This window comes from Malaclemys terrapin, chromosome 2, assembly GCF_027887155.1.
Source record: "Malaclemys terrapin pileata isolate rMalTer1 chromosome 2, rMalTer1.hap1, whole genome shotgun sequence".
In the NCBI taxonomy this organism is placed as follows: Eukaryota; Metazoa; Chordata; order Testudines; family Emydidae; genus Malaclemys; species Malaclemys terrapin.
Window position 1 is genome coordinate 132,752,795 of NC_071506.1, and position 25,968 is coordinate 132,778,762.

Consider the following 25,968-nt stretch of genomic DNA (forward strand, 5'->3'; position numbering starts at 1 on the left):
CAGAGTCGAGCACATAGGGAGCTTGGTCCCTTAGCCACTACCCTAAGGAATGGAGCCCTGGGGAACCCTGCCTTCTAGACTCCCCTGCTCTAAACATTGCCCCCCCAACCCAGGAGGCCTGACTCCTAGTTCCTCTGCTCTAACCATGCTGCACCTCAGTGTTTTGTTTCATTATTCCTTGATGGCTGCAGGTGAGCTCCAGCTCTGAAATAGCAACATGCCCTGGGCAGATGCCAAGCGGAGTTCCCTGCTCTAGCTGCTAGTTCGAAGTGGAGCTCCTTCCTTGTTCAGGGCATGGTCTAAACTGCTGCCTAGCGGGAACTAAATGCCCTAGCGACCTCATATCGCCACTCAGCACAGGCCCCTGCCCCACAAGCTGCACCCCCCCCCCACCTGCTTCCAGTGCTTTGTCTGGGCTGGCTGAGTGACATCCAGCCAGTCACCTCCCATACGAACCATGCCTGCATGTGCTTGTGCTCCATACTATGCACTTTCCCTTGGCCTGCCCTGACACCCGGTGCTACGGGGCGAGGGTGACGATCCTCCGTGCACTAGTTCCTACTCCTCCTTAGTGCTGCCCCCTGCAGGGGATATCAGTTCCTCCCTGGAGCTGTGAGCCTGGCCACGTGACTGCCCAATACCCCCATCAGCACCTGCCCCTTCTGCAGTGAGAGAGAGACCCTGGCATGTGCCTGGCTGCAGGGCACCAGGTTGCAGTCTCCTCCAGAACCAACTTGTCCAAAGCCCTGCAATACTGCTGCCTCCTTGTACTGGACAAGATGCCCAGCCTTCAGCAGAGGAGGGGGAAGCTGGGTGATGGGGGGCAGGGTGTTCTCTGTAATGGTGGGGACCTTTCCCACCCTCAGCTGTCTGTATGGCATTAACTGGTTGCATTATCCAAGGGTCTCCACCCCTCTGGGTCCCTTTTTTAACTCTATGATCTGTGCCTTTTCTCTGTTCATTTTGTGTTAGCTGATCTCCTTTGTCACTACAGTGCCACATTCACTTCTTCCCTGTGCCCCTCACTGGGACTGGGGGTTAGCACTGCATGGGAACAGCCCCAACCAGGTACAGCTGTTGGCATGACCGGGGGGGGGGGGGGGGTTTGGATGCCCTGCAGTGTTAATCTCCTCCAGGGAGCGGATTAGTAGGAACCTGGCTGGCTGCTTTCCCTGTTCTTAGAGAGAGACTGAGAACCTCCGTGAGCCAAACTTTTCAGGGGATGACAGAAACCTTCCAATAATTGTGTGTGGGTGGGTCATTTAATGACAGGAGCCTGTGTATAGTGAGAAGCAACCAGGCAGGTGGCTGATTGAGGGGAACAGGAGAGTGCAGTTCACCACATGTCTTAATATGCAGATATTTTCTGAGCAGTAGCCCTGCAGGGAAATACCCAGCCTGTGGTTAGGACACAGGAGGGGCTACTCCAGGCAGTTAATTTCCCCTTACAAGTGCATTGATTTTAGCCGGAGGATTAGTCCTCTTAAATGCTGGATGAAGGTAGTAAATCTAATCAAGAGGATTTGGGTTCCCAATCCCCATTTATCTGTGTGAGGGCAGCTGTGGGCAGGTCTGACTTCCTGTCTCTCTCAATAATAACAGGTGCCCTCAGTTCTGAAGGGGATTTTCTTCCTTTTACAGGTGTAAAATAATCTGTTTTTCCATGCCCCATCCCTGTTACTCCAGCCCCTGCCCTCTGTTGGGAATGTAAACTAGGGGGGTTAGTGTGAACTGGGTTCTTCTCTCTCTAATTCTGCCACTGAACTGCTCTTTAGCAAGTTGCGTCCCCGCTCTGTGCCTCGGTTTCCCAATCTGATAAATCAGTCATATAGGTGCAAAGGGCACCATCTAAGGAGGAGTGGGCCTTTAGATCAGACTGTTGTCCCATCAGGTTGGGGATTGGGCATCATAGGGCAGCTTGTACCCCATGCTTTGTGGGAAGACAGCAACTCCACCAGTTAGGTGCCTTTGAGGAGCTGGGCCCATGTGGCTGTAGTACCCTCACTCCTGAGCGGGGCTTTATGCAAACCACCCCCTCTCCGTGTCCATGAGAGATTAGTTCCCTCGGCCGATCCTGGAGAGGGGATGGGGCACCGGAGCTTTCGACAGCTTTATGATAAGTGATTTATTTTCCAGTTCACAAGCCAACAGAAAGGACAGTTGCCGCAGCACAGCGAGAACTGGCTGGGCAGGACTCTTCCCTCCCGAGCCTAAATCCTAGGGCGTGAGCGGAGATTTTCTTCTCAAACCCCCCTGCTGCTCATCAACACGCCCCCCCCCCCATTCACACCCCCTTCTCTCCGCCCCTCCGGCGGGGGGAGCCGTCCTCTGGGAGTGTCCCAGCCCAGACAGACCCCTCCCCGCAGAACATGGCCAGGAGCCTGCCGAGGGGGGCCATCCAGAGCGAGCGCCCGGAGCCTGCCGCACGCACACGGGGCAGAAGCCGGTGTCCGCTCGGAGATGCTGAGGAGGCGGCGGGTCTTCGCCGTGGAGCCGCTCTGGAGCCCAGGTGAGCCCTCCGGGGGTGGCTGTGGGTGTTAGCCGCGGAAGGGAGGGGACGCCCTGGGCTCTCTCCGCTCCCTTTGCGCTCCGGGGCTGGGGCGGGTTCTGCGCCCCCGGGGCTTCCCAGTGCCCTTCCACGCGCGCAACTGGCTCCGGGGTTCCTGCCGCCGCGGACAGGCGCTGAGACTCCCCTGCCCGCAGCCGAGAGTGGCCCCGGTTCCCCCCCGAGACCTTCTCCTCTCCACGGGGCGCTCTCTTCTTCCCCGCGCCTCGCCTACGCCCAATGCGCCCTGGTAGTAGGAAGTGAGTCTGGTCCGTGGGGTGGGGGGCTCCCTGCGCACTGTTGGGGTTCCTGTTTCCCAGACTTGCCCATGTCACCCCCACGCCAGGCCCTTGTTTCTGGGCGCCTTAGGGAAGGTTCCTGCTCTGGGTGCCTTGATGGGTGCCCCATTTCTGGGGAGCTCCCTGCTCTGCGTGGGGCCTGCAGGCACCCTAGGGCACTCCCTGCCCCGTGCCAGTTGTCAGTAGGCTTTGGATTTGTTTGCCATTTGGGCTCTATGCGATCCAGCCCAGGCAAACAAACTGCCCCAAGGCACAATGCTCCACACTGCAGCTCCTCTCTTTGAGGGAAGGGGCGAAGCTAACTTGCTCCGGGATGGGCTTGCCCCTCCCCAGCACAGGGGACTCCTGGGCTGGTGTCCTTCTGCACTGGGGAAGGGGCTTCCAGAACGCCAGTAGGTGCCAGCGCTTTCTGCAGGAGTTCCCTTGGAGGAGGGACGGGGGAAGGGGTGTATTTACAGCACACAAACTGTGCTTCCTTCTGGGGTTCACTCCCTCCTGGGGTGCAGGTCTCCAGAGTCATCCCTGACCATGGCTCCAATCAGTGGTTTAGCCCAGAGCAGATGTGGCTCCACAGAGCTAGGCACACTCATACCTCTACTGTAGTTCGGTTGTTCTCAACCTTTTCCATACCAGAACCCCCTGTTACACAGAAACATGTTTGGGACCCTGCCAGCCAGCCATATAGACAAGGAACATAGCTGGGGACCTCTGGAGCGGAGAAGGTAACTGCTCTTTGCACTGCTGTTCTTGACACCTGATGTCAAACATGGCCATGTCTCTGTAGTGCAGCCACTATCCAACTTGCTGGTGAAACAGGTTTTCCGAACCAGTTTAGCGGTGTGCTGGTGTGGACCTGGCTGAGCAGTGGAGACTCAAACCAACCCGCCTGTGGCTTTGTCTGTCCCACTAGGACTGTCGCCCTCCAGGGGAGATCGCAACACAGTCCTGTGAGGAGTCATAACGCTTGTGCTGCTCTGTAATTCAAAGTCCCAGAACAATTCTAGTGGGGCTCAGTGCTTTTTTGGGGGGGGCGTCCAGCAGGGGTTTGGAGTCAGGATTCCTGAGTTCTGTTCCTGGCTCTGCCAGTGACTCGCTGTTTGACATGCAGGGTGGGGGCGTCAATGAATCTCCCTTCTGAGCCTAGCTCTGAGTTCAGCCCTGCCCTGTTTCCCCTGGATTATTTTGAACCCTATTCCTTCTTCCAGCCTGAAAAGGGGACTCCTCAGAGGGGTGGGAAAGACACAGCCGTGCAGGGAATGGGGCTAGGATGCAGGAGAGAGTGAGCTGGAAACCATTCACAGTGAGAAGCCAGCAGTGAGTCTCCGAGCTCCCTGCATGGGAGCTATGTACATGCCACACCTGGGGGCGGCTCCAGGCACCAGCGCACCAAGTGCGTGACTGGGGCGGCAAGCCGCGGGGGGCTGTGGGGGCAGCAGTCAGGGAGCCTTCGGCGGCATACCTGTGGGAGGTACGCCAGTCCTGCAGCTTCGGCAGCAATTCGGCGGCGGGTACAAAGAATCCGCAGGACCAGCGGACCTCCCGCAGTGATGCCGCCGAATCTGCGTTACCAGCAGACCTCCCGCAGGCACGCCGCCGAAAGCTGCCTGACTGCCGTGCTTGGGGTGGCAAAATACATAGAGCCGCCCCTGGCCACACCTATGTCCAGGTGGAGATTTGCCGTGGACAACTGGCTTGGCTACCTGCTGAATGAGACTAGCTGGTTTGGAATTGGTGATGGAACAAGGAGGCTTTCAGCTCTGGTTTATGGGATCAAATCCAGCTCAGATCAGTATTAACTGAAAGCCCCAGTTCAGCTACCAGTAGCCACAGGTGTTAGCAGCAAACCAAGGCAAAGAACCGAGCAGGCCATGCAGGCGGGCTGAGCTCCCTCTTGGTCAGCACTGAGGTATGTTGGCAGCATGGACATGTGGAGAGGACAGGGAGGAAGCTTACGCATTGGTGACTGATGCTGGGCCTGTCCTGGGAATAAGGAAGTTGGCAGGGCTGCACTAACATGAGCATTAAATACATGTGTAAGAGAGAGAGAAAGGGTGGCAAGAGGCCCCATGTATCTGTTATAATCTGTTCCCTCCTGTCTTTCCTTGTAAAACTAACTTGTGTGTGTACATTCCACCCCACCTTGAAACTGGGGGTGGAGCTAACAGTCCCTGTGGGCTGATGGAAATATTTGGGAATTACTGGAATTTGTATAAAAATGTCCCTGCAAGGTGTGTTTTGGCCATTAATTGCAAAGTTGTTTAAAGGAAATGAGGAATGCTGCAGATTTAACTGCTGCCTGTCTAATTGGGCATTAATCTGCTTGCCAGTCCTACATGCATTTGCCTTTTGGTTGCATGTGCTGTTTAGGTATCTGTCTTATTTTGCTTAAAACCAATAGGCTCTTGATAATCTGCAATGTATGGTATGAATGAAATCTTGGTCTTGTGCCATTTCTGTTTTGGTCAGGATACTTCCTGGAGTGTGAGGCAAATGTGGTGTGGTCTAGTGGACCAAGCATGAAACCATGACCTTGGGCAAGTTACTTAACCTTTCTAGTATCTCTCTCTTAGCTCAGCTGACTCACAACACCTTGTGAGGCAATTATTAATGACTGTTCATACATTGCTCTGGCACAGAACCATGCATCTTCAAAGCAAACTATTGTAGTAGCATTGTTTGTGTATGATTAAATGCATAAAGAACTAGCTGAGAAGATGCCCTATAATGGGGTGCAAACAAGAAATTATGTGGTTGTGTCAGATAGTCTGTGTGTCCAGGTGTGGCCCTACATCTTGGTCTCCAAACACAAATCCTGTCCTCCCTGCCTGTGAGGATTAAATCAGCCCAATGCAGGGCGCTCAGGAAGGGAGAGATGCCCTCCCATAAGACCAACCCTGCCAGCGAAGATCCTCGTATCTGGGCTCTGCCGGTGACTTGTTCTCTCTCCAGAAGTGATGGAAAAGGGGCTTCCATTGGCTGCCACAGCCCAGGCCCCACACTGGGGTCAGCACAATGCCATGCCCGATGCCTACCATGGCATGCGCTTGACCACAGCCAGCTCTTATGTTTCAGACATAGGTGTTGATAAAGCTAGGTATCTAAATCAATGTTTAGGGCTTACCTACATGGGGTGTCTTCCACTTCCAGTATATCTGGAATTAAGCTAATTTGGCATAAGTCTGTCCCATACGTGAAACTAATCCGGAATCGTTAATCTGCTTTAAATTCACACCCTACCTTAGTCCAGTTTAGCTTTTGTGTGTAGACAAGCCGTGAGTGATCTAACCCACTTTGCTGAGCACTTGCAGCTCTGTCTGAAGTGGGAGCATGGCACTTGTCAGTTCTGGAAGATCTAGCCCAGGGGTCGGCAACTTTTCAGAAGTGGTGTGCCGAGTCTTCATTTATTTTCTCTAATTTAAGGTTTCGCGTGCCAGTAATACATTTTAACGTTTTTAGAAGGCCCCTTTCTATAAGTCTATAATATATAACTAAACTATTGTTGTATGTAAAGTAAATAAGGTTTTTAAAAAATTTAAGAAGCTTCATTTAAAATTAAATTAAAATGCAGAGCCCCCCGGACCGGTGGCCAGGACCCAGGCAGTGTGAGGCCATAGGTTGCCTATCCCTGCTCTAGCCACTTACTCATGGTCCTAACTGTTGATCTAATTACCTAGCTTTGTAGAAGCTCAAGTTTGAAATGTTGGTGTCTGGTTGTCTTTCCACCTCCTCAGTCCAGATTTAAGATTTGTTCTTAGTTCATAGTAATCTTAAGTAATACTTTTGCTTAAGGAAGGAGCTGAAATAAGGGAATTGGGAGAGCTCTCCTTGCTAAAACAAGGAGAGGTGCATGAAATAAACTGGTTTCCTAGTAGACGCACAGTCGGGAAAGTAACTGAAATACTTTCCTCATGGATTGTATTTTCTAAATGGACAACCTACCCTAAATTTTCAAAGGCTGAGGGGCAATCTTCACTCATGGCTATATTTGCTTTCCACAACCAACTTTCTGTATAACTTTTCATGAGTGATGTACCCAAATGCTTGGCTGCTAATATCTAAACTGTATTCTTAAATTTATTCACCTACATTTGGGTTATTGCTGATTATGCACTATATGTATCTTATGACTTTAAAAACAAACTTTGTATTTGTGGGTAATCTAAGCATGACACCCAGATGTACAGACGCTCTTTTCTTAACCTGTGTACTATATCCTTTTTTAACATTAGTTTTAATATTTTAAAATCTGAAATCCATGTGGCTGGTTGGTTGTCCCAAAGCCACTCTTGACCCCTGAACCACCAAATTGGCCCATGGGTGGGGTCAGCGGGTGGAAAGGCTTCTTAACGGATAGCTAGACCATCTGGAGGGCTTCCTCCCATGTGGCACCTGGGGGCATGTGCAACTACCAGCACTTGTGACTCAAAGCCTAGATCCACCTGTCTGGCAGCATGGGAATGAAAGCTTGTCTATCTTGTCTTGGAGGATCTGCTTTCTGGGCCCCTCCCTCCACTTCCTGACACTTTCACACTGTGGGTTTTGGGCACCTGTGGTGGGAGGAGATGTGGGACTGCCATCTCCGAGTGAGTCTTGCTGGTTACACTGGGTGCAATTATGTCCCGTATTGCAAGGTGATGACAGATGCATTCCTGCCTGTGTCTTACGTAGATAAGCAGTTTACCTAGCTATCTCACTGCTGGGCCCTCCCCAGGCAATGCAGCATCCATCCATCAGGGGAACTGAGCCCAGCCCAGCTGCACAGATAAGTGACTTTGGCCTCTAATGTTCCCAGGATGCCAGAGAGGGGGGAAGGGATGGTGTTGGTTTCTAGAAACATTCCTTGTTGGGGGGGCTCTGGGGCAGGCCCGGGCTCTGGGGATCAGGGAAGGGTAATATTGCCTGCTCTGAAGGTGCATGTGGTGGTGGCGGGAGAGAGGCCAATCCCAAGCCATAGTCTCCCCTAGCAGAGACCTGGCCCTGTGGCTTTATGCCATGTGGTGCATGGGAAACGGCGTCTTGTCTCCCAGCAGAGAGTGGGTGACTTGTATTCTCTGGGCAGTGACTGGAGACTGTGGGTCAGGCCCTCGCCAGAGGAGCTGGCTGCGATGGAGCGCATGCCGTGGTATGGGTTGGGCGTGGCGCTGCGCTGACCCCAGTGTGACCCCATCGACCAATGAACACCCCTTTTCCATCCCTGCTGGAGAGAGAACGAGTCACCGGCAGAGCCCAGATTGGGGCACCTTAGTGACTGGGTTGGTCTTATGGGAGGGCATCTCTCCCTTCCTGAGACCCCTGCGTTGGGCTGACTTATCCTCGCAGGCAGCGAGGATGGGATTTGCCTCCTCATGGAACCCGTTAACGCTGCAGTGGATCGTGCTTTCTGCCTGGCCTCCATGTTGCTGGCAGGTCTGTTCCCTCTGGCTTCCCTGATCAGGCTGGGGTATGTTGTCCCCAGTCCAGAGGTGGGCAAGCTACAGCCCGCGGGATCCTTCTGCCCGGCCCCTGAGCTCTTGACCCAGGAGGCTCGCCCCCAGCCCTTCCCCTGCTGTTCCCCCTCCCCTGCAGCCTCAGCTCACCCCACTGCTGGCGCAACGCTCTGGGCAGCGGGGTTGCGAGCTCCTGGGGCAGCGCAGCTGCAGAGCCCGGCCTGACCTGGTCTCTGTGCTGCGCAGTGGCATGGCTGGCTCCAACCGGGCGGCACAGTGCTCCAGGCAGCGCGGTAAGGGGGCAGGAAGCGGAGGGCGAGGGGGGTGGATAGAGGGCAGGGGAGTTCGGGGTGGTGGTCAGGGACAGGGAACGGGTTGAATGGGGGCAGGGGTCCTGGAGGGCAGTCTGGAAGGAGGGGGGTTTGGATGGGGCGGATGAGGGACAGTCAGGGGCAGGGATTCCAGGGGCAGTCAGGGGATTAGGGATGTAACTTTAGCGCCCTCGTGGCCAAGATGGAGTCTGCTCTGCAGGCAGCTCTGGCCAAGAGAAGGCGTGCGCAGGAATGCAGTAGGAGAAATCCCTTCCACCCCAGGGGCTCCTGTTCCAAACCCCCCAGAGTGAACGAACACACACCCACTCACAGGAAAAGTACAGTGGATATAACAAGGGAAATATTTATTTACAGAGGGATGAGAGGAGAAAAACAAGGGGAAATGAAGGGGGAGCAGTAAAACAGGGCTGCATCCAAGCCAAGGCCCCACAGGCCCAGTGGTAGCACAGTCTAGAAGGGCAGACACCGAGCAATGTGTCTGCACACAGAGTTCAGGAGTCCTGAGCAAAGTTCCAGTCCAGTGGTGAGTCTTGGGTGCTCCTGGTCGTCTTCAGCGCCAGTGAACTTTCCCCCAACAAACCCCTCCGGTGCCCTCTTCTGCCGCTCTCTGCAAAGCCACACAGAGCGACCCCCTCCCCATTTAACTATCTAGCAACCTCCCTCCTTGTTCCCAGTGCAGAGTCAGAAGCCCCAGTACTCTCAGCCCCATGCAGCTCTGGGCAGCCGTGATACTGGGTCTAGCTCCGGCCTGTCCTTCTCGGGCAAGTCCTCCCTGGCACAGTGCTCTGCCTGGCTCCTGTCCTGGGCTGTCTCCAATCGGCCCTGTTCTTCCCAGGCTTCAGGCAGGTTCTCTCCGCTGCTTCACTTTTCCAGGGCCTGCAGGCTGTGTCTCCCTCTCCCTAGGGCTCCAGCGCTGCCCCCTGGAGTTTCCCTCCTTTTTTCTTACTCTCCCCCTCCCCCTTAGAAAAAAGATTTAAAGGGCCATGCTCTCTAAACCCCAAAGGGGTTACAGGGAGATGGGGTGGTTGGATGGGGCAGGGGTCGGGGGGGGGGGAGGAGTCAGAAATGAGAGGGGGGGTTGGATGGAGCAGTGGGGGGGCAGTCAGGGGTGGGGGTTTTGGGGGCGGTCAGGAGACAGGGAGCGAGGGGGTGGGGGGATGGGGCAGGGGTTCCGGGGGGGGGGGGGCATCAGGGGACGAGAAGCAGGGAGGGATAGGGGGTGGGGACCGGGCCATGCTTGGCTGTCTGGGGAGGCATAGCCTCCCCTAACTGGCCCTCCATACAATTTCCGAAACCCGATGTGGCCCTCGGGCCAAAAGGTTTGCCCACCCCTGCCCTAGTCAGTATCCCTAATAGCACTGGGGAGGGTGACTTGTGTGCGCTAGCGGCGAGGGAAGCGTAGAAACAGGGCTCTTAAATTCTAGTGCCTGCAGACAGCACAGCGTGAGGAGTGGGGCAGGGAGAGCTGTGCTGAGCTGAGAAGTTATTCCTCCATGCAGCAGGGCACTGTGCCCAAATGAAAGCACCAGCTGCTGACAACCCTTGTGCCAGCGCCCTTGCCCAGGCTGGGGGACACTTGACGTGCTCACGGAGTGACGTGGTGAGAGTGGCGTTCAGTGGAACCTGGCTCGCTCAGCGCCGAGGAATGCGGTTTGGGCCTGGTGCCAGGAGGGAGCTGTTTACAAAGCACCTCAGCAATGCGATTCACAAAGGGCCTGGGATCTGGATCGGGCCCCAGGGGATGTTTCCGGGGAGACTTGGGATGCGCTGGGCTGTCAGATGCACGCTTGGCAACGGGCTGCAAAATGCAGAATGAATCCACCCGTCCGGGTGTAAGAACTTGAGGTCAAAGGATCCCAATTCCTAACCCGGCTGCCAGGGGAGGGCTGGGGTCACAGTGCAGGGAGATAAATGAAGCTTCCAGGGAAATGGCGAGTGACCCTCTCTGAGCTGCCCTTACAGAAACTAGATCAGACCTCTGTGGGCAGGGCAGGATCCGTCCCTGCTACCCACTCCAATCACAGATGTCCCAAGCACCAGCAGCTCCCATCCCTCTCGGAAAGGGTCCCGCAGCCAGGTGGCTTTGTTGGGGGGTGGCTTTGTTGGGGAAAGTGTTCCCTGATAACTCTTGTGCCTCCAGGTCATCTCCCCCAGGTATCTGTAGACAGTTACTGTGTCCTCTACCCCTAATGCATACGCCTCCCAGGGCTTCATGGAGGTTGTGCTCTGGCTTGGAGGAGGTGAGGAGTGGGAGGCTGGAAACCCCGGGGACGGGTGGGGGATGGAGGAGGGGGAGCCTTGTGTCTTCACAGTGAACTTTATTGTAGGAGCAGACCCTAAAGCTGAGAGCAAGGGGTGGAGGACTCTACCCTTGGTCCAAGCGGTGTGAGTCCAAAGGGGAAGCAGAGGAGCTGGCTCTGGATAACGGTGGGCTGCTCTAGCCCTGAGGCGATGCAGTAGGATAGTAATGCTCCGGACTGTGCCCGAGCTGTTCATGGGAAGGGCTGGGGTGATGGTGGAGGTGGACTTTTGTCCCTTAAACAGCTTAGCTGAGCCACAGCTTGGGGGTGCGGTGGAGGATTCAGTCTTCCTCATCTCCCTGGGTGTTTCTCTATATCCAGCAGCCCAAAGTTATTCAGGAGAGGGCTGGGACAGGAGGTGCTGTGTGGAAGTGCATCTGCAGAGCTGTGTGGGAGGCCCAGAAATGGAGTAGCAGTGGGGGGGCTGTCGGAGTATCGGGGGTGCATCAGCAGAGCTGGAACAGGGATCCCAGAGCTGGGAGATGAGGTGTCTCAGTAAAGCCAGGAGGGAAACGCTAGTCTGGAAGAGCAGGGCAGGGCTGTGGGAGTATGCTGGGCTGGAATAGCTGGGGAGCTGTGGGCCAGGACTGAGGCGCTGGCAAAGCTGCGGGTCAGGATTAGCAGCGTAGGGCGGAGGAGGTTGCACACAGCTGGCTGACTGGTACGACCCAGAGGAGGGCAGCCCCGAAGCAGAGGGTCCAGAGGAGCCGGACCCTCTCCGGGAGCGGGTTCTGGGTAGAACGATGCTTTCAGTGAGGGCTAGATTGACACACACCTTGTAAAAGAAGGGGAACAGGGGCGGGGGACTGCAGTGGCTGGCCCTTGATGTCCCAAGGACTACAGAGATGCATGTGCTTGTCTTTACCCTTTGCAAAAGCTTCCATGGTGAACTCTTCCCCACCCCGCCCCGCTCTCTGCTGCGTTTCTCCCTGAAACTCCCCGCCTGCCTGAATCACCAGGAGCAGCTTGTTCTCCTTGGAATGCGCATGGAGCAATAAGGGATGGGCAGGGAAGAAGGTTGGAGTCAGGGGGAGGGCTTGCCGGCTGGGCAGGTGCCATATTCGAATAGCCACAGGTAAGGAGGAGACAGGGCTGTGGTGCTCTGGAGGAGGGATGGAGCCAGCCTCTCTGACAGTGCATCTCTCTTGCCTCGCAGATGGCGCACGGAAGCCCTGGGAGAGCTGTGTGGTGCTAACCTCAGCCAGCATCTACCGCAAGCTGCAGGAAGCCTCTGGAGAGAGCACGGATCCCGCTCCTGAGCCACAGCGGGGCAGCAGAATGAGCAGCGAGCTGGGCCTGTGGGGCCCGGCCGGGTCGCCGACGGAGCCTGGCCTCCCCCACCAGCTGGGCCTCTTCCCGAAGACCGGGCGGCTCCTCAAGTCGGAGTCGGAGGACTCCGGAGTGGAGATGGCTGGCAACGAGAACTCACCCTCCACTCCGCTGGGCTCGGAAAGCAGCTTTTCTCTGGACTGTCTTGATGGCTTCCAGCCCTCCACCGCAGACTCTGCTGCCAGCGACCCAGAGGAGGGCTGCCCCGAAGCAGAGGGTCCAGAGGAGCCGGACCCTCTCCGGGAGCAGGTCTACCTCCAGAACCTGTCGGTCAGCAAGAAGCTGGCCCAGGTGATGCAGCGCTCCCGGAAGCTCCACGTGCCCAGCCGCTCTCCCAAGCCGCTCGGCCGGAAGAGCCTGAGCCTGGTGGAACTGGAGCTGTTGGCCTCCTACGGCTCGCAGGGGCTGAGTGGAAAAGTGGGGGCTGCAGAGGGGCACAGCCAAGCCCTCTCTGGCTGCCGGAGCCTAGAGGAACAGAGCACTGAGTCCTGTGGGGAGGAGGCGGAGGTGAGTGCCAGGAACGGGCTTCCTTGTGGGTCAATAAGGGCTGGCCGGGGTGGAGAAGAGGGACGACGCCCCCTCCCCCCCTTCCCAAGACCCGTTGCAACTGGACTGACTTCCAGCAGGTGTGGCTGCCTCTAAGGGGCCGATGGGTTAAGAGACGTAGTGGTTCCGCATGGAGCAGGATGCCATAGTGTAAAGGTAGCAGCAGCTGAAACACAGCTCCCGGGGTGATGTGATGTGGTCTGGGCGCAGGCACTGCTACGAGGAAGCCTGTGTGCTCTCCCCTGCATTGGGGAGCAGGGAAGACAGATGGCCGTCACCCCGCCACCTCTAGCCCATCTTGCCACAGGCAGGGCAGGGCGGTTTCAGATAGGGAAACGCTCCACATTTCCATCCCACGACACAAGCACGTGGAAGTGCCTCTAATTAGATTGTGGTATTGTCACTGCTCTTGTGATGACTAAGCTGGGATGCGCCGAGTGGCGTGGGCAGAAGCTGGGCTGGCTGTAAGTAGAACTGGGCCAATAACTGACTTTCCAGCTTGCCGGCGGTATAAAGAGTCGGAAAAAACGTAAGTTTCGGGTCAAAGGAAAGGTTTGGTTTTGATGTCGAGGTGTTTTTATTTTTGAAACAAAATGGAAGGAAATTTCAGGGGGGAAAAAAGGCGTTTTGAATCAAGAGACAAGGAGGGGGAGTTAACATCTTTTATTGGGCCAACTTCTGTTGGTGAGAGAGACAAGTTCTGAGCTCCATAGAGCTCTTCTTCAAGCTTGAAAGCTCCTCTACCTCCCCCACCTTGTCTGTCTGTCTGTCTCCTATCCTGGGACCCATGTGGCTACAACACAACAAACAATTTTCAATTGAATCATTTTGACTTGTTTCTCTGGAATGTTGTCCGTCTCCCCATCCGTTGTGTTCCCTGCGGCTGTGATTGCTGTGAGCCATGGGGAAGTACTGTGCAACTGCAGGGGGGGCAGTGAGAGGGGACAGGGGTCAATGAGGCCCCCCCATCCTTGGGTTTCGAGGGGCCGGGATACCACTAGGCCGAGCGGACGAGATCCTGCGTTGCCAGACAGAGCAGCCTGCTGCCGGAACTCCTCCCTGCTCTTCTCCCCTTCGCTTTGGGGGGGTAGCTCTCCAACCCCCTGCTAAGGAGATCCCCAGGCAGGAGTAGCGCTGTGCAATGCCTGCCCAGCCTGAGACCCCCTTCCAGCCTCTGAGACTATCCAGCGTCTGGGGCCTTCCAGGGGCTGGGTGTCTGGCACTGGGGGTTGGGACACAAGAAGGCTGGGTAGATACAGAGAGGCCCATTGGCTCCCCACAGCCCTTCGGATTCGAAGCATAGGATCTGTGGGGGTCTGCTGGGCTTCCCTGTCTGGGTTCGTCACTGGCCGGAGCTCTGGCCTGTCACCTAGAGACTCCGGAGCTCAGGGCTGCAGGTTGCGTTCCAGGGGTTGGTCCAAGGGCCAGAGGTCAATGGCAATGGCAGGGTACAGGTGCCATGTGGACAGATAGATGCTGGACCCATTGACCTGAGATGGGATTGCCTGGCTGAGAGGAGCTGTTGGGTGGGGAAAAGGCTGCTGTTCCATGGACTTTGTGCTTCCCATTCTCATAACAGGGGGCTTGTACTCCCAGCTGGCGTGGCAGCAGGCAGGGCACTGCTGTGAGGGAAGTACACAACCTCCCCAGTCAGCTAAGGGGGGGCAGTGACCTGAGGGAACGTAACCTTCATTTGGCCCCAACCCCAATTACACAGTGAAGTGTTTAACCATGCTCTGAACGCAACCTGTCCTCTGCTGCGACGTGTCCGTCCATGGCTCTGTCCCTCCCCGGTGCAGTGCATCTGCCCGCCGCTCCGTGCTGGGAAGCGGGAGGAGGTATAGGTCTTGGGTGTCTCTGTAGGTCCCAGAGCGATGGAGCTGGCAGAGTCCAGCCACTGCAGCTTTGGCTCCTTGCTTCCTCTTAGAACTGAATAAGGCCTGAGCCCCATCTCCTCTTGGATTGTCCCTGGCATAGATCCGATCCCTCCTCTCCCCCCCTCCCCCAGAAAAAAACACGAACCTCCCCCCCCCCCCCCACCTCCCACCCCAAAAAACCCTCCCACAAACAACCCACTCTACCTGTGTAAGGAGCAGGATGGAGCCAGCCTGCATCAGGCATAATTGGGATGCCCTAGTTTCATAATCTGGTTTAAACCCCTTAAGCTGCTGCTATCTCTCTAGCTACCTCTCCAGAGCGTGTGTGGCTGGGGAAGTGCCAGCAGTCGGGGGCTACAGGGGCTGGATGTGGGGGAGGAGGAAATCTGACTGCGCCCCCAGTCCTCCCCCAGGACTCCTGCAAATCCAGATGTCCGACTAGGTGCTTCGCTCTGCCCTGGCCCACCCCTCAAGGGTGTGTTCATGGCTAACACAGTGGGAGAGGCCAGAGGCGGCTGCATAAGCTGTTTGCATTGGTGCTGTTCCTGGGGAGGCCAGTGTGGGATCTGGGAGTCAGGAACTGATGCAGGGGGCATTGCAGTCTGAACACAGCCACTGTTGGGAGGGTTCTGATCTGTCCCGTCCTGGCCACACCATGGAGATCGTCCCCAGCTGTGTGTTTCTAGTGCACTCCCCATGGGCTGGATCCCCTCCATGGACCTCTCCCCACCCTGCCCCCCAGGTTACTGGATTTGTTTCTGGGCACCTTGACCCCTTGCAAGATGTTGACAAATGGGGGGGGGGGAGCAACAAGTGCTGCCCTGGCTGGAGCGACTGAGAGCTGCAGGTCGTGCCCTGTTCCCGACGCTGCCCATGCATGACGTTCTGTGCTGTGTCATCCCCCAGGTGCGGAGAGATCCCTCTTTAACCCTCCCGGGCCAGGGCCTGCGCTACCTGGAGCATGTCTGCCTGATGCTGGAGAAGATTGCCCAACTGCAGCGGGCCAACCTGCAGCTCCAGCAGCAGCAGAAGGTGATGGAGAGCCGGCTGTGGGGCCAGCAGGCTGAGAACGTAAGGCTGGCCGTGCGGAGGGCACAGGGGAATGAGCGTGGCTAGGAACCAGGGTGGGAGGGCAGTGGCTAGGTCTTACCATTCCTTAAGGGAGGATGCAGCTGCTTGTCCAGCTGTATCCCTCAGAAGGGGGCGTTGAACACCTTGTAATTGTGTGATCCTCTTGGAGGAAGGTGAGGTGTGTGTGTGTGTGTGGGGGGGTCCTCTGTCCCCTTAGAACTCCAGCCATGGTGGGGCTTTCTCAGATACTTTTTAGGAGCTGGGGGGAGAAGGAGGGGGAAGGTGGGTCTTCCCTGGGCTCTGGGATTCCTTTCGCCATGAGGGTGGGGACTGGGAATGACTAGGAGTCTCCCCTCTACCCCCACCCCCATCCCTGCAGCTGCTTGTTTCACTCCATGCATCCTCTCTGCCTGGCAGGTGGTGCCCTCTGAGGAGAGGCCATGCAGAGCCCCAGAAGAGCAAGGGCTGTCCCAGCCAGAGCCTGAGAACAGGGCGGAGGTGGAAATGCAGGAGGAGGATTTGCCTCTGGACTCTTGGAGGCCCCACCACTTCAGGGCACGCTCGGCCTCAGACACCGGGATGCTCCAGGACCTGACCAGGAGCTCAGGTGAGTGAGCCCGGCTTGAGTAGCAGCCCCAAGGCCCAATCCCTTCCCATGCATGTCCTGGTGGTTAGGACCTCCCGGCTTGTGCCGGGGGGGGGGACGACCCCTCCCTCTCCCGGCACCTCTGAAATTAATGAGACCCATGCTGTGCAAATTGAATGTCCTTGCTGGGGTGGCTCATTCCTTGGGGAGGGGAACAGGGCTGCTGCTAAGGATTTCTCCACCCTCCCGTGAATATGGGATCCCCCTCTCTTCCCCTCCCCCCCCCCGGCTTCCAATCTGGCAGCAGCTCCCTGGGCTTCCCCACTGGCTAGCTTTCTCCCCCGCTGGCCTGGGGAGAGTGAGATCCCAGACCAGGAAGTCTATCTCCCATCCCCCCTGGCAAATGCCAAGCACAGGGTCTCTGGCATTTAAAAAGGCCTGGGCTCTGAAATTAAGCTTGGTGAATGATGACTGAGGCTTTTCCCAGGTGGGTGTGCAAAGCAGGGAGTACTGACCCCAGGCCCTGGCCATGTGGTGCTGGCCCTAGTGCTAGATGGCCTGGGTTCTCTCCGGGGGGCTGCATCTGGGCTGGTCGCTTTAACACAGCAAGTAATGGTGCTGATGCTGTCTCTTCCCTGCAGAGAATGAGCCAGCCTGCTCCAGGAAGCCGGCAACGCACTGCGTCAGCTCACCCACCCTGCTGGATCAGCCGGACTGGGGAGCCCATACCCTACCGCCAAACATGAGACCTAGGGTAGGTTTCATGCCCTGCAGAGCAGGGACGGGGGGGAGGGGGAGAGGGAGAAAACAAGGATCCCCTAAGAATTCCATGTGAATCATCCTGATGCTGAGAAGACCCTGTATGTGCATCTAGTTCTGGTGCCCTTCCTTGCCTGGGCTGGGCCAGCACTTACCCAGTGTGTCTAACTCTTATTGCCAGAAGCTGGGAATGGGCGACGGGGGATGGATCACTTGATTGCCTGTTCTGTTCATTCCCTCTGGGGCACCTGGCATTGGCCACTGTCGGAAGACAGGATACTGGACTAGATGGACCTTTGGTCTGACCCAGTCTGGCCGTTCTTATGTTCTGTCTCTCCCGGTGCCGCTTGCTAAGCTGTTCCCCAAACTAGAGTAGCGCTGTGCAATGCCTGCCCAGCCTGAGACCCACCCCACTTCCAGCAGCTGCAGGGGAAGTGGCTTTTTGGAAATGCTTCCTGACAGCCAACAGCTGAGACTCTTGTTTATCTCTTCCCCATCGCTCTACCCCGGGGAGGGGTTTGGGGTTCCTCTGCCCCTCCCAGAAGGAAAGCCCTTCTTTCTGCCCTGTCCATGTCTCCTGAGGGAGAGTTATCCCTGAGCACTGGGACTGGGTGTTCGGGTGCCAGGGCTCTGGCTCGCCCCTATGTGGCAGGAGAAGCCGCTGCCCTCACTCCCGCCTTCCTTCACCGCTGCCGTCTCTCTCCCTCTCAGAACGACCGCTCGCACTGGGGGAAAGTCAAAGTGCTGATCAACAGGATCACCAGGAAATCCATCCGGGCCAGTGAGCCGTCCCTGTTCGGGGAGTCTGCCGTCGACAGCAGACAGTGTAGGTAAGGCTGCCCCAGCCTAGAGACTGAACAGAGAAGAAAAGGAAGCTCCTTGTGAATAGACTGCTGGGAAAGCCCTGCAGACCTTCACCCCAGCTTGGGTATGGCCGGGGCAAAGGCAGGGCAGGCTCCTCCCTGTGCCACTCAGCCATGCTGGAGGGAGCCCAAGAGGGGGGTCAGTCTCCATGGCCCACTTGATCCTTGGCCTCTCTGCTGAGGAGGCCAACAAGGGTCCCAGGTTGTCCTGTCTGTGATGCAGATTCCAAGGCCAGAAGGGACCATTCTGATACCAGTCTGGCCTCCGGCCTAGCGCAGGTCAAAGAAGGTTCCCAGAATAATCCCTAGAGCAGATCTTAAATCAATCTTGATTGGAAAAGTCAATGCTGAAGAATCCACCATGGCCCTTGGTTAGTTGTTCCAATGGTTAATTACCTTCAAGGTTAAAAACATACCCCTGATTTCCAGTCGGAATTTGTCTAGCTACAACTTCCAGCCACTGAATTGTGTTAGACCGGGGTAGGCAACCTATGGCACGCGTGGCGAAGGCGGCACGCGAGCTGATTTTCAGTGGCACTCACACTGCCCGGGTCCTGGCCACCGGTCCGGGGGGCTCTGCATTTTAATTTAATTTTAAATGAAGCTTCTTAAACATTTTAAAAACTTTCTTTACTTTACATACAACAATAGTTTAGTTATATATTATAGACTTATAGAAAGAGACCTTCTAAAAACGTTAATGTATGACTGGCACGTGAAACCTTAAATTAGAGTGAATAAATGAAGACTCGGCACACCACTTCTGAAAGGTTGCTGACCCCTGTGTTAGACCTTCCTCTGCTCGATGTCAAGAGTATTAAATATTTGTTCCCCCCTGTTGATACTTAGACTGGGATCAAGTCACCTCTTCACCTGCTCTTTGTTAAGCTAGATACATGGCGGTCCCAGAGTCTGAGGCTAGAAGGCAGGCTTTCTCATCTTTTAGTGGGTCTCGTCTCGTCTCTGCACCCTCTTCAATTTACCACAACATCCTTCTTGTGGGCGGCTGGCCCCTAGAACTTGTTTCACCCTGGCCACCAAGCCATCAGCAGGTGACCTCCTTGGTCACCACCACCCCAGGACCTAGGGACGGGAGGTACCATTTGCCATTCCCCCGCAGCCAGCCATTTCCCCCCAGGAGCACCCCCTCCTGAGAGGCCTGTATATGCTGCCTCTCCCTCCGGCTGCCTAAGAATGAAACCCTGTACTGGGCAGGTGCCAGGCACTGGGACCCTGGGAGCAGCAGCCTGGCAGAAGGAGCAATGCATGAGCTGTTTGAGGTCCGGGGAGCCTGGGGGTGATCCGAGTCAAGGGGAAAAAGGCAGCTGAAGCCACTGCCCCCTAGTGGTGCAGTTGGAGAAGTGCCTCCCAAACCATCTGCCTTGGGTAGGGCAATGCAGCTGTCTCTCTGCAATGGGGACTGAAAGGACTGGCTGAGGGAGAACCGAAGGGGACAGCTGTTTCTCCCTGCCCCGTGCCTCTTCCGGCTTGTGATAGGGTGGCAATGGATGGCTGGGATCCACAGGGCTGTGGGTGTAATTTGCTGGCTGATCTGGGATTTGACAGGGGAGCACGTTGCCCCGGCACTGGTATATGGTGTCCCCCACCTGACGTTTTCCACCCCCTGCTCTTCCCTTGCAGTCTGGAGGCTTCACGGGAGAAACAATGCTCCCATCCCAGGAGGAGCTTCCTGCCAGCACTGGGGGTGAAGAAACACCGCTCGAAAACCCTCTCTGTGCGCTGAGCGCCCTGAGGCTGCGGGAGCCTCTTGGAGACCTGAAGGATTTAAAGCTGCTGAGCCTTCCCTGCCATGAGCGGGGGAGCAGCGCACACGCTCCACGAAGGGTCCCCTTCACCCCACTGCCCCTTCGATGCTGGTTCGGATTGCCCAGTCTCGCCTGCTTCGATGAGGTTGACGGGATTTCTGGCCCTTCCTTGGAAAAAGGAGGCAGAGAGGAGTGGGTGTTGCTCTGTCATCTGTTCCTGTGGAGCTGTGGCATTGAAGCCAAGCAGCTGAGGATCAAGCCTGCTTAGACATATGAACGCTGGGGTGCACGCTCCCCCTGCTAATCCCTCGCGGTGGGCATGCATAGGAGGCACGTTCCTCCATTGAGGCAGGTCCTCAAGGAACCTGGTTTAGACCCAGCAGTCTCTGGTGTCTGTTTCCATCCACTCTCCCCGTCCCCCACACACCCTTGCCCAGCATCTCCCCCTGGGTATGTCTGTCTTCAGACATGATTCTGAAATCTTGCTACTTCCTTGCTTGCAGTGTGTTGCTGCAGAAGCTAGGAGGCGCTCTCACTGCTAGCTGACTCTCTCCCACCACCTTTCTCCTCCTGTGACTGCAGGCAGCTCCAAGGCTGCTCTTGGTATCAGGGTCTCAATGGTGGGTAACAAGGAGCATTGACCACTGGGCTGCTCTCCTGCGGACCTTAACTGAACTATGGGGCTGACCTGTGTGCCACCGAAAGTCTCCCTCCCTCCTAAGGGGATGCCTATCCACGCTCCCATTCTATTCAGACCCCTGCCTAGGCTGGGATTCCAGCTCTGGGGGTCTCTGCACAGCAGTGAGAAATCCCTGGCATTGTCAAATGTGAACTAACTCATCTGACCGCTTAGTCCACCACTACTAGCCCCTGGTCATTTTGTAAATGTGCCAGTGTATTTGTATGTAATGTATTTATATGGCCTCATGGAGAGAGGTGCTTATGGAGGCTGCTGGATTCTTAGACACTTAAAAAAATAAATTACCACTTAGTTTTGCATCCTGATCTGTAAAGCGAGAAATGGGGGCATCCTTCTCGCTGGGGGGAGGGATAGCTCAGTGGTTTGAGCATTGGCCTGCTAAACCCAGGGTTGTGAGTTCAATCCTTGAGGGGGCCATTTAGGGATCTAGGGCAAAAATCTGTCTGGGGATTGGTCCTGCTTTGAGCAGGGGGTTGGACTAGATGACCTCCTGAGGTCCCTTCCAACCCTGAGATTCTCATGCTATTTGGTGGTAGGTTGGCCAATGGGGAGTCTGTGCATGCAGGGCCTTTTTGTGTGATAGGACTCATGAGTGTGCGCGCTGTCCTGGCAGCTTGTTGGTATCCGTCTACCATGCAGGAGTCCCAGGATCCTCGCCTCTCATGCGCTGGCCTGTCAATATTGGGGAGATAACAGCTTGGCCTAAGAAACCAGTGCAGCATGAAGTGCCATGTGCCGCTACTCCAGCTGAGCCAGCCCCTCTGCTAGGGCAAGGGGTGAATTGGTCACCCAGTGTCAGCCTCATGAAGGCTTTGTGACCTAGCCATACTCTCTGGCCGCAGAGGAGTCTGTGTGGGAGCGGCACTGGGGACAAATCAGAGGTGTAGCACGTAGGGAGTGTAACACGTAATGGAAAGGTAACCCTCTCCCCACCAGAGGAGGTGAGCTAAAGATCCAGGCTACATGGAGGACATTAATCAGGAATCTCTTCAGAGGTGATGACTAATGCATGGAGCAGAACTGCACAGGAATCAAGAGAAGATGCAATTGTGACTGTGCTCTTAATACTGACGTCTTCCAGGATCCAAGGATGTTGGGTACCTGGAGTAGGGTCAGCCCCAGCACTGCCTCCTGTCCTGTATATTCCTGCTGTTGCTTCTGTCTCCTACCCACTCCCCATTGGCATCACTGATACCTGTAACTTCTTAGCATTTATAGAGCACTTACCAGCACTTTTCAGACATAAAATCGGCCATAATGGGTCAGACCAAAGATCTATCTAGCCCAGAATCCTGTCTTCCGACAGTGGCCAGTGCCAGGTTCTTCAGAGGGAATGATCAGAACAGGTCATCATCAAGTGATCCATCTGGTCACCCATTCCCAGCTTCTGGCAAACAGAGGCTAGGGACACCATCCCTACCCATCCTGGCTAATAGCCATTGATGGATCTATCCTCCATGAACTTATCTAGTTATTTTTTTAACCCTTGGCCTTCACAACATCCTCTGGCAAGGAGTTCCACAGGTTGACTGTGTGTTTGTGTGAAAAAATATTTTTTGTTTGTTTTAAACCTGCTGCCTATATTTCATTTGGTGACCCCTAGTTCTTGTGTTAGGAGGAGTAAGTAACACTTCCTTATTTACTTTCTCCACACCAGTCATGATTTTATAGACTTCAATCCTATCCCCCCTTAGTCATCTCTTTTCCAAGCTGAAAAGTCCCAGTCTTATTAATCTCTCCTCATACAGAAGCTGTTCCATACCCCTAATCATTTTTATTTTACTCTTTTCTGATTGAAGTGCTAGTGGCGTGGACAGATCAACATTAAATAGCTGGTCCAAGGGGAGGGATAGCTCAGTGGTTTGAGCATTGGCCTGCTAAACCCAGGGTTGTGAGTTCAATCCTTGAGGGGGCCACTTGGGGATCTGGGGCAAAATCAGTACTTGGTCCTGCTAAGGAAGGCAGGGGGCTGGACTCGATGACCTTTCAAGGTCCCTTCCAGTTCTAGGAGATGGGATATCTCCATTATTATTATTTTTTTTTTTTCTGAAGCTTTTCCAAGTCCAATATATCTTTTTTTGAGATGGGACAATCACATCTGCACGCAGTATTCAAGATGTGTGCGTACTATGAATTTATATAGAGGCAATATGATATTTTCTTATTATCTATCCCTTTCTTAATGATTCCCAACATTCTGTTCACTTTTTTGACTGCCGCTGCACATTGAGTGGATGTTTTCAGAGAACTATCCACAATGACTCCCAAGATTTTTCTTGAGTAGCAACAGCTAATTTAGACCCCATCATTTTATATGTAGAGTTGGGATCAGTATATGTATAGTGAATGATGAAGCCTCCTGACCCACAGACCTGTACAGAAGTAACTATAGCTGAGAGGCAGAGTAGAGAAGTGATAGAATAGAGAGGGAGAAAATGGAATTTGGTTCTTGTGCTCACATGATATATATCTACAGCAGATGCTTGTGTGTGTGGACAGACCTACTATCTAAGGAGCGTGTTGGGCTGTATAGACAGGGCAGAGACGAGGGGTTAACCCTCTTCTGGCCTTAGGAAAGATCACAGCTTCCTCAAGTGCAGGGATCTGTAAGGTAGCTGAGCCAAGCTATGTGTGGGAAATTAACAAATCCTGTTCTCTCAGCATGAGTCCAGGGGAGTTGTGGCAGGGAGAGTGGGGAGGAAGGTTCTCCAAGGACAAGGGGTGGAGCCGAGAAGAGACCTATCCTTGCTGCAGTTGTGCCAAGGTTGGGCCATGCGCTCTCATGGTTGTTGAGGCTGGCCTGTTGAGGCTGGCCTGTGACTCTTTTGAAGAGCACTAAAGTTGAATTTGAGCCCTGTGTAAAAGCAGCTATTTTTCTCCCCTGTTTTTCAATAATCAATACTATACAGTTGTGAAAACTGTGCCTACCCTCTGCTCTGACAGGCTTGTCTAGGGCTTGTATCTGCATTAAAGCTTAGCTGCCACTTCCAAAGTGAGCTAGGCCTACATCTGTAAGGAGCCGGAGCAGAGCCTGGCTAGCATGTGCTGCATTTGGATAGAAGTGGAGCTATTCTCACAGTTCTGCTTCCTACTGAGAAATTGGGCTAGGGGCAAAGGGGAGAACCTATCCTGAATGAAAGTGGGGAAGCTTTTAAATTTAGCCACACGATGGCAGTAACGTCTCCATTATAATCCTCCATGCAGCTCCCTGGAGTAGATTTCTGTTCGAGATGCACTCCATTTATTGCTCAACCTCCTGCATGGTTAAATGTTTATCTGTGTACATGGGGAAAGGATTTGGGACGAATTAAATACTTGCTTAAAATAAGGCATAAATAATTTCAATTAACAGGTTGCATATGGTCTTAGTGTGATTATGATGTAGGGGTAATGGCTATTCGTAGCAGCTCACCTGCTATCCCTTCCTGGGCAGGGAGTAATTCACAGGTGCTGTGATTGTTAAAGCTGACTTGGGCTAAGAGACGTAATGGGTCAGTTTTGTGGGGTGGATAGCGGTAGGATCCATCTGCCAGAGCTAAGGGAAAGATTTAAGTTGGGCCAGGGCCGGGCCAGCCTTTGAGAGTCCAAGGAGCGAATTCCCAAAGGGCTTACTGGCCTCTAGAATTAGATCTACAGTAAAACCTTTGTGAGAGACCACCTTTGGAGAGAGACCACCTATCATGAGTGCCTATGGGTAGAGGCCATGGACCATCACTGCTATCTGGTGTGCAAGCTTTTGAAGAGAGGTGACCGCTTTTGGTAACTCCCATGAGTGGTTGCTCTAGGCGGAGAAATGGGCTGTGTCTTACCCCTGGCTTACTGCTGGAAATTACTTTGGCTGGAGTTCATCAGCGGTGTTCACCCTCCTCCCTCTCTAAGCACAAGGGGTACACGGTGGCTTGTCCCAGTAGCTGGAGGGGTGATGCTACGGCCGTGTCCTTCCTCCCAGCTCCAGCCTGGGCTAGAGTAGCAGCCACTCTGTTCCTCCAAGTCCTGGGAGCATTGGGCGACTTAACACTAGTGAGGGAAATGCCCCTTCCAACAGCAGCTTCTGTCCACTGAAGTGTGCAGGCATTGGGGGCACGGGGGCCTTAACACTGCACCCCCACCTTTACTCATCCCCCACCGCTATAACGGGGAGAGCGGTAAAGAGCTATTGCATCACCAGCACTCACAAGTTTTCTTTAGCTGAAAGAGGTCACAGGACTTTGCAAAAAGAGAGAAGTGCCCGGTTTTCTCCTCAAAAGGATAATTACTAAAGGCAAAGTGGTGATATATTTTGTGAGGGAGGCTGTGGAAAATTCAGTCCTCTACCCCCTCTGTTCCTTGGCGTTGAACATTTAATAACTTTCAGGAGAGAGAGGAGGAAGTGGAGAAGAGGTGGGGGCAGGGCCTTGGGAAAGGGAATGGAATCGGGGCATACCCCCTCCAGCCCCCTGCTGTGAACTGCTCAGGGCAGGGGGCTGGGAGCACCCCCACAACCCAAGCCCTGACCCCTGCACCGACCTCACAAACTCCGAGCCCCTTGCCCTGACCCCTGCACACCCCCACCCCATGTCCTGACTCCTGCACCCCCCCACATCCCAACCCTCACCCTGAGCACCAAATGGGAGCTCCTGCACCCTCCCCCCCCACATACCCACCTGCACCCCTCACACCGAATGGGAGCTGCCCCAGGTAGGTGCTCCACACCCCAACCTCCTGCCCCAACCCTGAGCCCTCTCCCTCATTCTAGCTCCTGGCCAGACCCCAACTCCCAGCCAGCTCCTGCACCCTATCTCCCTCCTAGACCCTGTACCCCCACCCTCAGCTCGGTGCAGAGAGAGGCAAAGAGAATGGGCTAGAACCAGGGAGAAGGTAGGTACCCACTCTGTGGGCAGGGGTGAGGGGGGGGATCCTGTTTACCCTCTCTCCAGCCCTGCTGTGCTTGTAGTTTACTCCCGGACCCTCCCTTGCTCCAGCGACCAACCCTAGCTCCCGCCCCGCTGTGTTTTTGCCCCCAGCCCCTGCCTTGCTCCAGTTAGGAGGGACTAATCCTCCCCCCATGCTCCTCTCACTCCGGCCCCTCCCTTGCTCCAGCTGGGAACCAATCCTTCCCCCCCACACACACCATGCCCAGCTGTCAGGGTGGATAAAAATCAATGACTCAAAAAAAAAAAAAAAAAAAAAAAAAAAAAAAAAAACAGATTTTTTTAAATTTAAATCCAATCTAAAGATGTATCTTAATTAAAACTATTATATCATGGAATAGGGATTATAAATTCTGATTCTATACTATGAGACTATATTCATGTAATGTTTTAAGAAAAGTTTTGTAAATGAGTTCTAATAGTTCAGGGCTTGTTATGCAGACAAAACTACACAGGATCATTTCAGGGGGCAAGGCAAAGATGCCACATTTATTTATGATAACTATTTGATCTATAACCACTAGCTAATACCTTAATACTTATATATATATATATATACACACACACACACACACACTAGATGTTCTGCAGCTTCTGTATAGTTACCAGTTCTGAATATAGCTTGAGTTCGTGGCTTGAGTTCGCAGCTTGGGATTGTA

General features: G+C 54.6%; 1 protein-coding gene and 1 long non-coding RNA gene across 4 annotated transcripts in view; both read left to right on the forward strand.

Annotated features, from left to right (window-relative positions):
* Positions 1-2,219, forward strand: part of LOC128830791 (uncharacterized) — an 8,570-nt gene extending 6,351 nt beyond the window's left edge. Inside the window, exon 3 of the long non-coding RNA XR_008443687.1 lies at positions 2,137-2,219. This is a non-coding gene — a long non-coding RNA (uncharacterized LOC128830791). The remainder of the gene's footprint in view (positions 1-2,136) is intronic.
* A 92-nt stretch (positions 2,220-2,311) lies between these two features.
* On the forward strand, positions 2,312-25,554 carry C2H8orf58 (chromosome 2 C8orf58 homolog). Of its 3 annotated transcripts, none has more exons than XM_054016567.1 (7): positions 2,312-2,509; positions 12,059-12,738; positions 15,561-15,725; positions 16,143-16,332; positions 16,953-17,065; positions 17,782-17,900; positions 19,575-25,554. In XM_054016567.1, exons 1-7 carry the CDS (start codon positions 2,461-2,463, stop codon positions 19,675-19,677), a joined length of 1,419 nt encoding a protein of 472 aa, XP_053872542.1. In that variant the 5' UTR covers positions 2,312-2,460; the 3' UTR covers positions 19,678-25,554. The 3 variants fall into 3 exon arrangements, with proteins under 3 accessions (XP_053872542.1, XP_053872543.1, XP_053872544.1); XM_054016568.1 differs by having other exon boundaries at positions 17,782-17,896; XM_054016569.1 differs by having other exon boundaries at positions 15,561-15,686.
* Positions 25,555-25,968: the final 414 nt, after the last annotated feature.

Excerpts from the sequence above, each read along its gene's own strand:
- C2H8orf58 (XM_054016567.1), top strand. The coding sequence starts at position 2,461 with ATGCTGAGGAGGCGGCGGGTCTTCGCCGTGGAGCCGCTCTGGAGCCCA. Across the intron at positions 12,739-15,560 it reads CCTGTGGGGAGGAGGCGGAG|GTGCGGAGAGATCCCTCTTT; the intron begins GTGAGTGCCAGG and ends GTCATCCCCCAG. Across the intron at positions 15,726-16,142 it reads GGGGCCAGCAGGCTGAGAAC|GTGGTGCCCTCTGAGGAGAG; the intron begins GTAAGGCTGGCC and ends TCTGCCTGGCAG.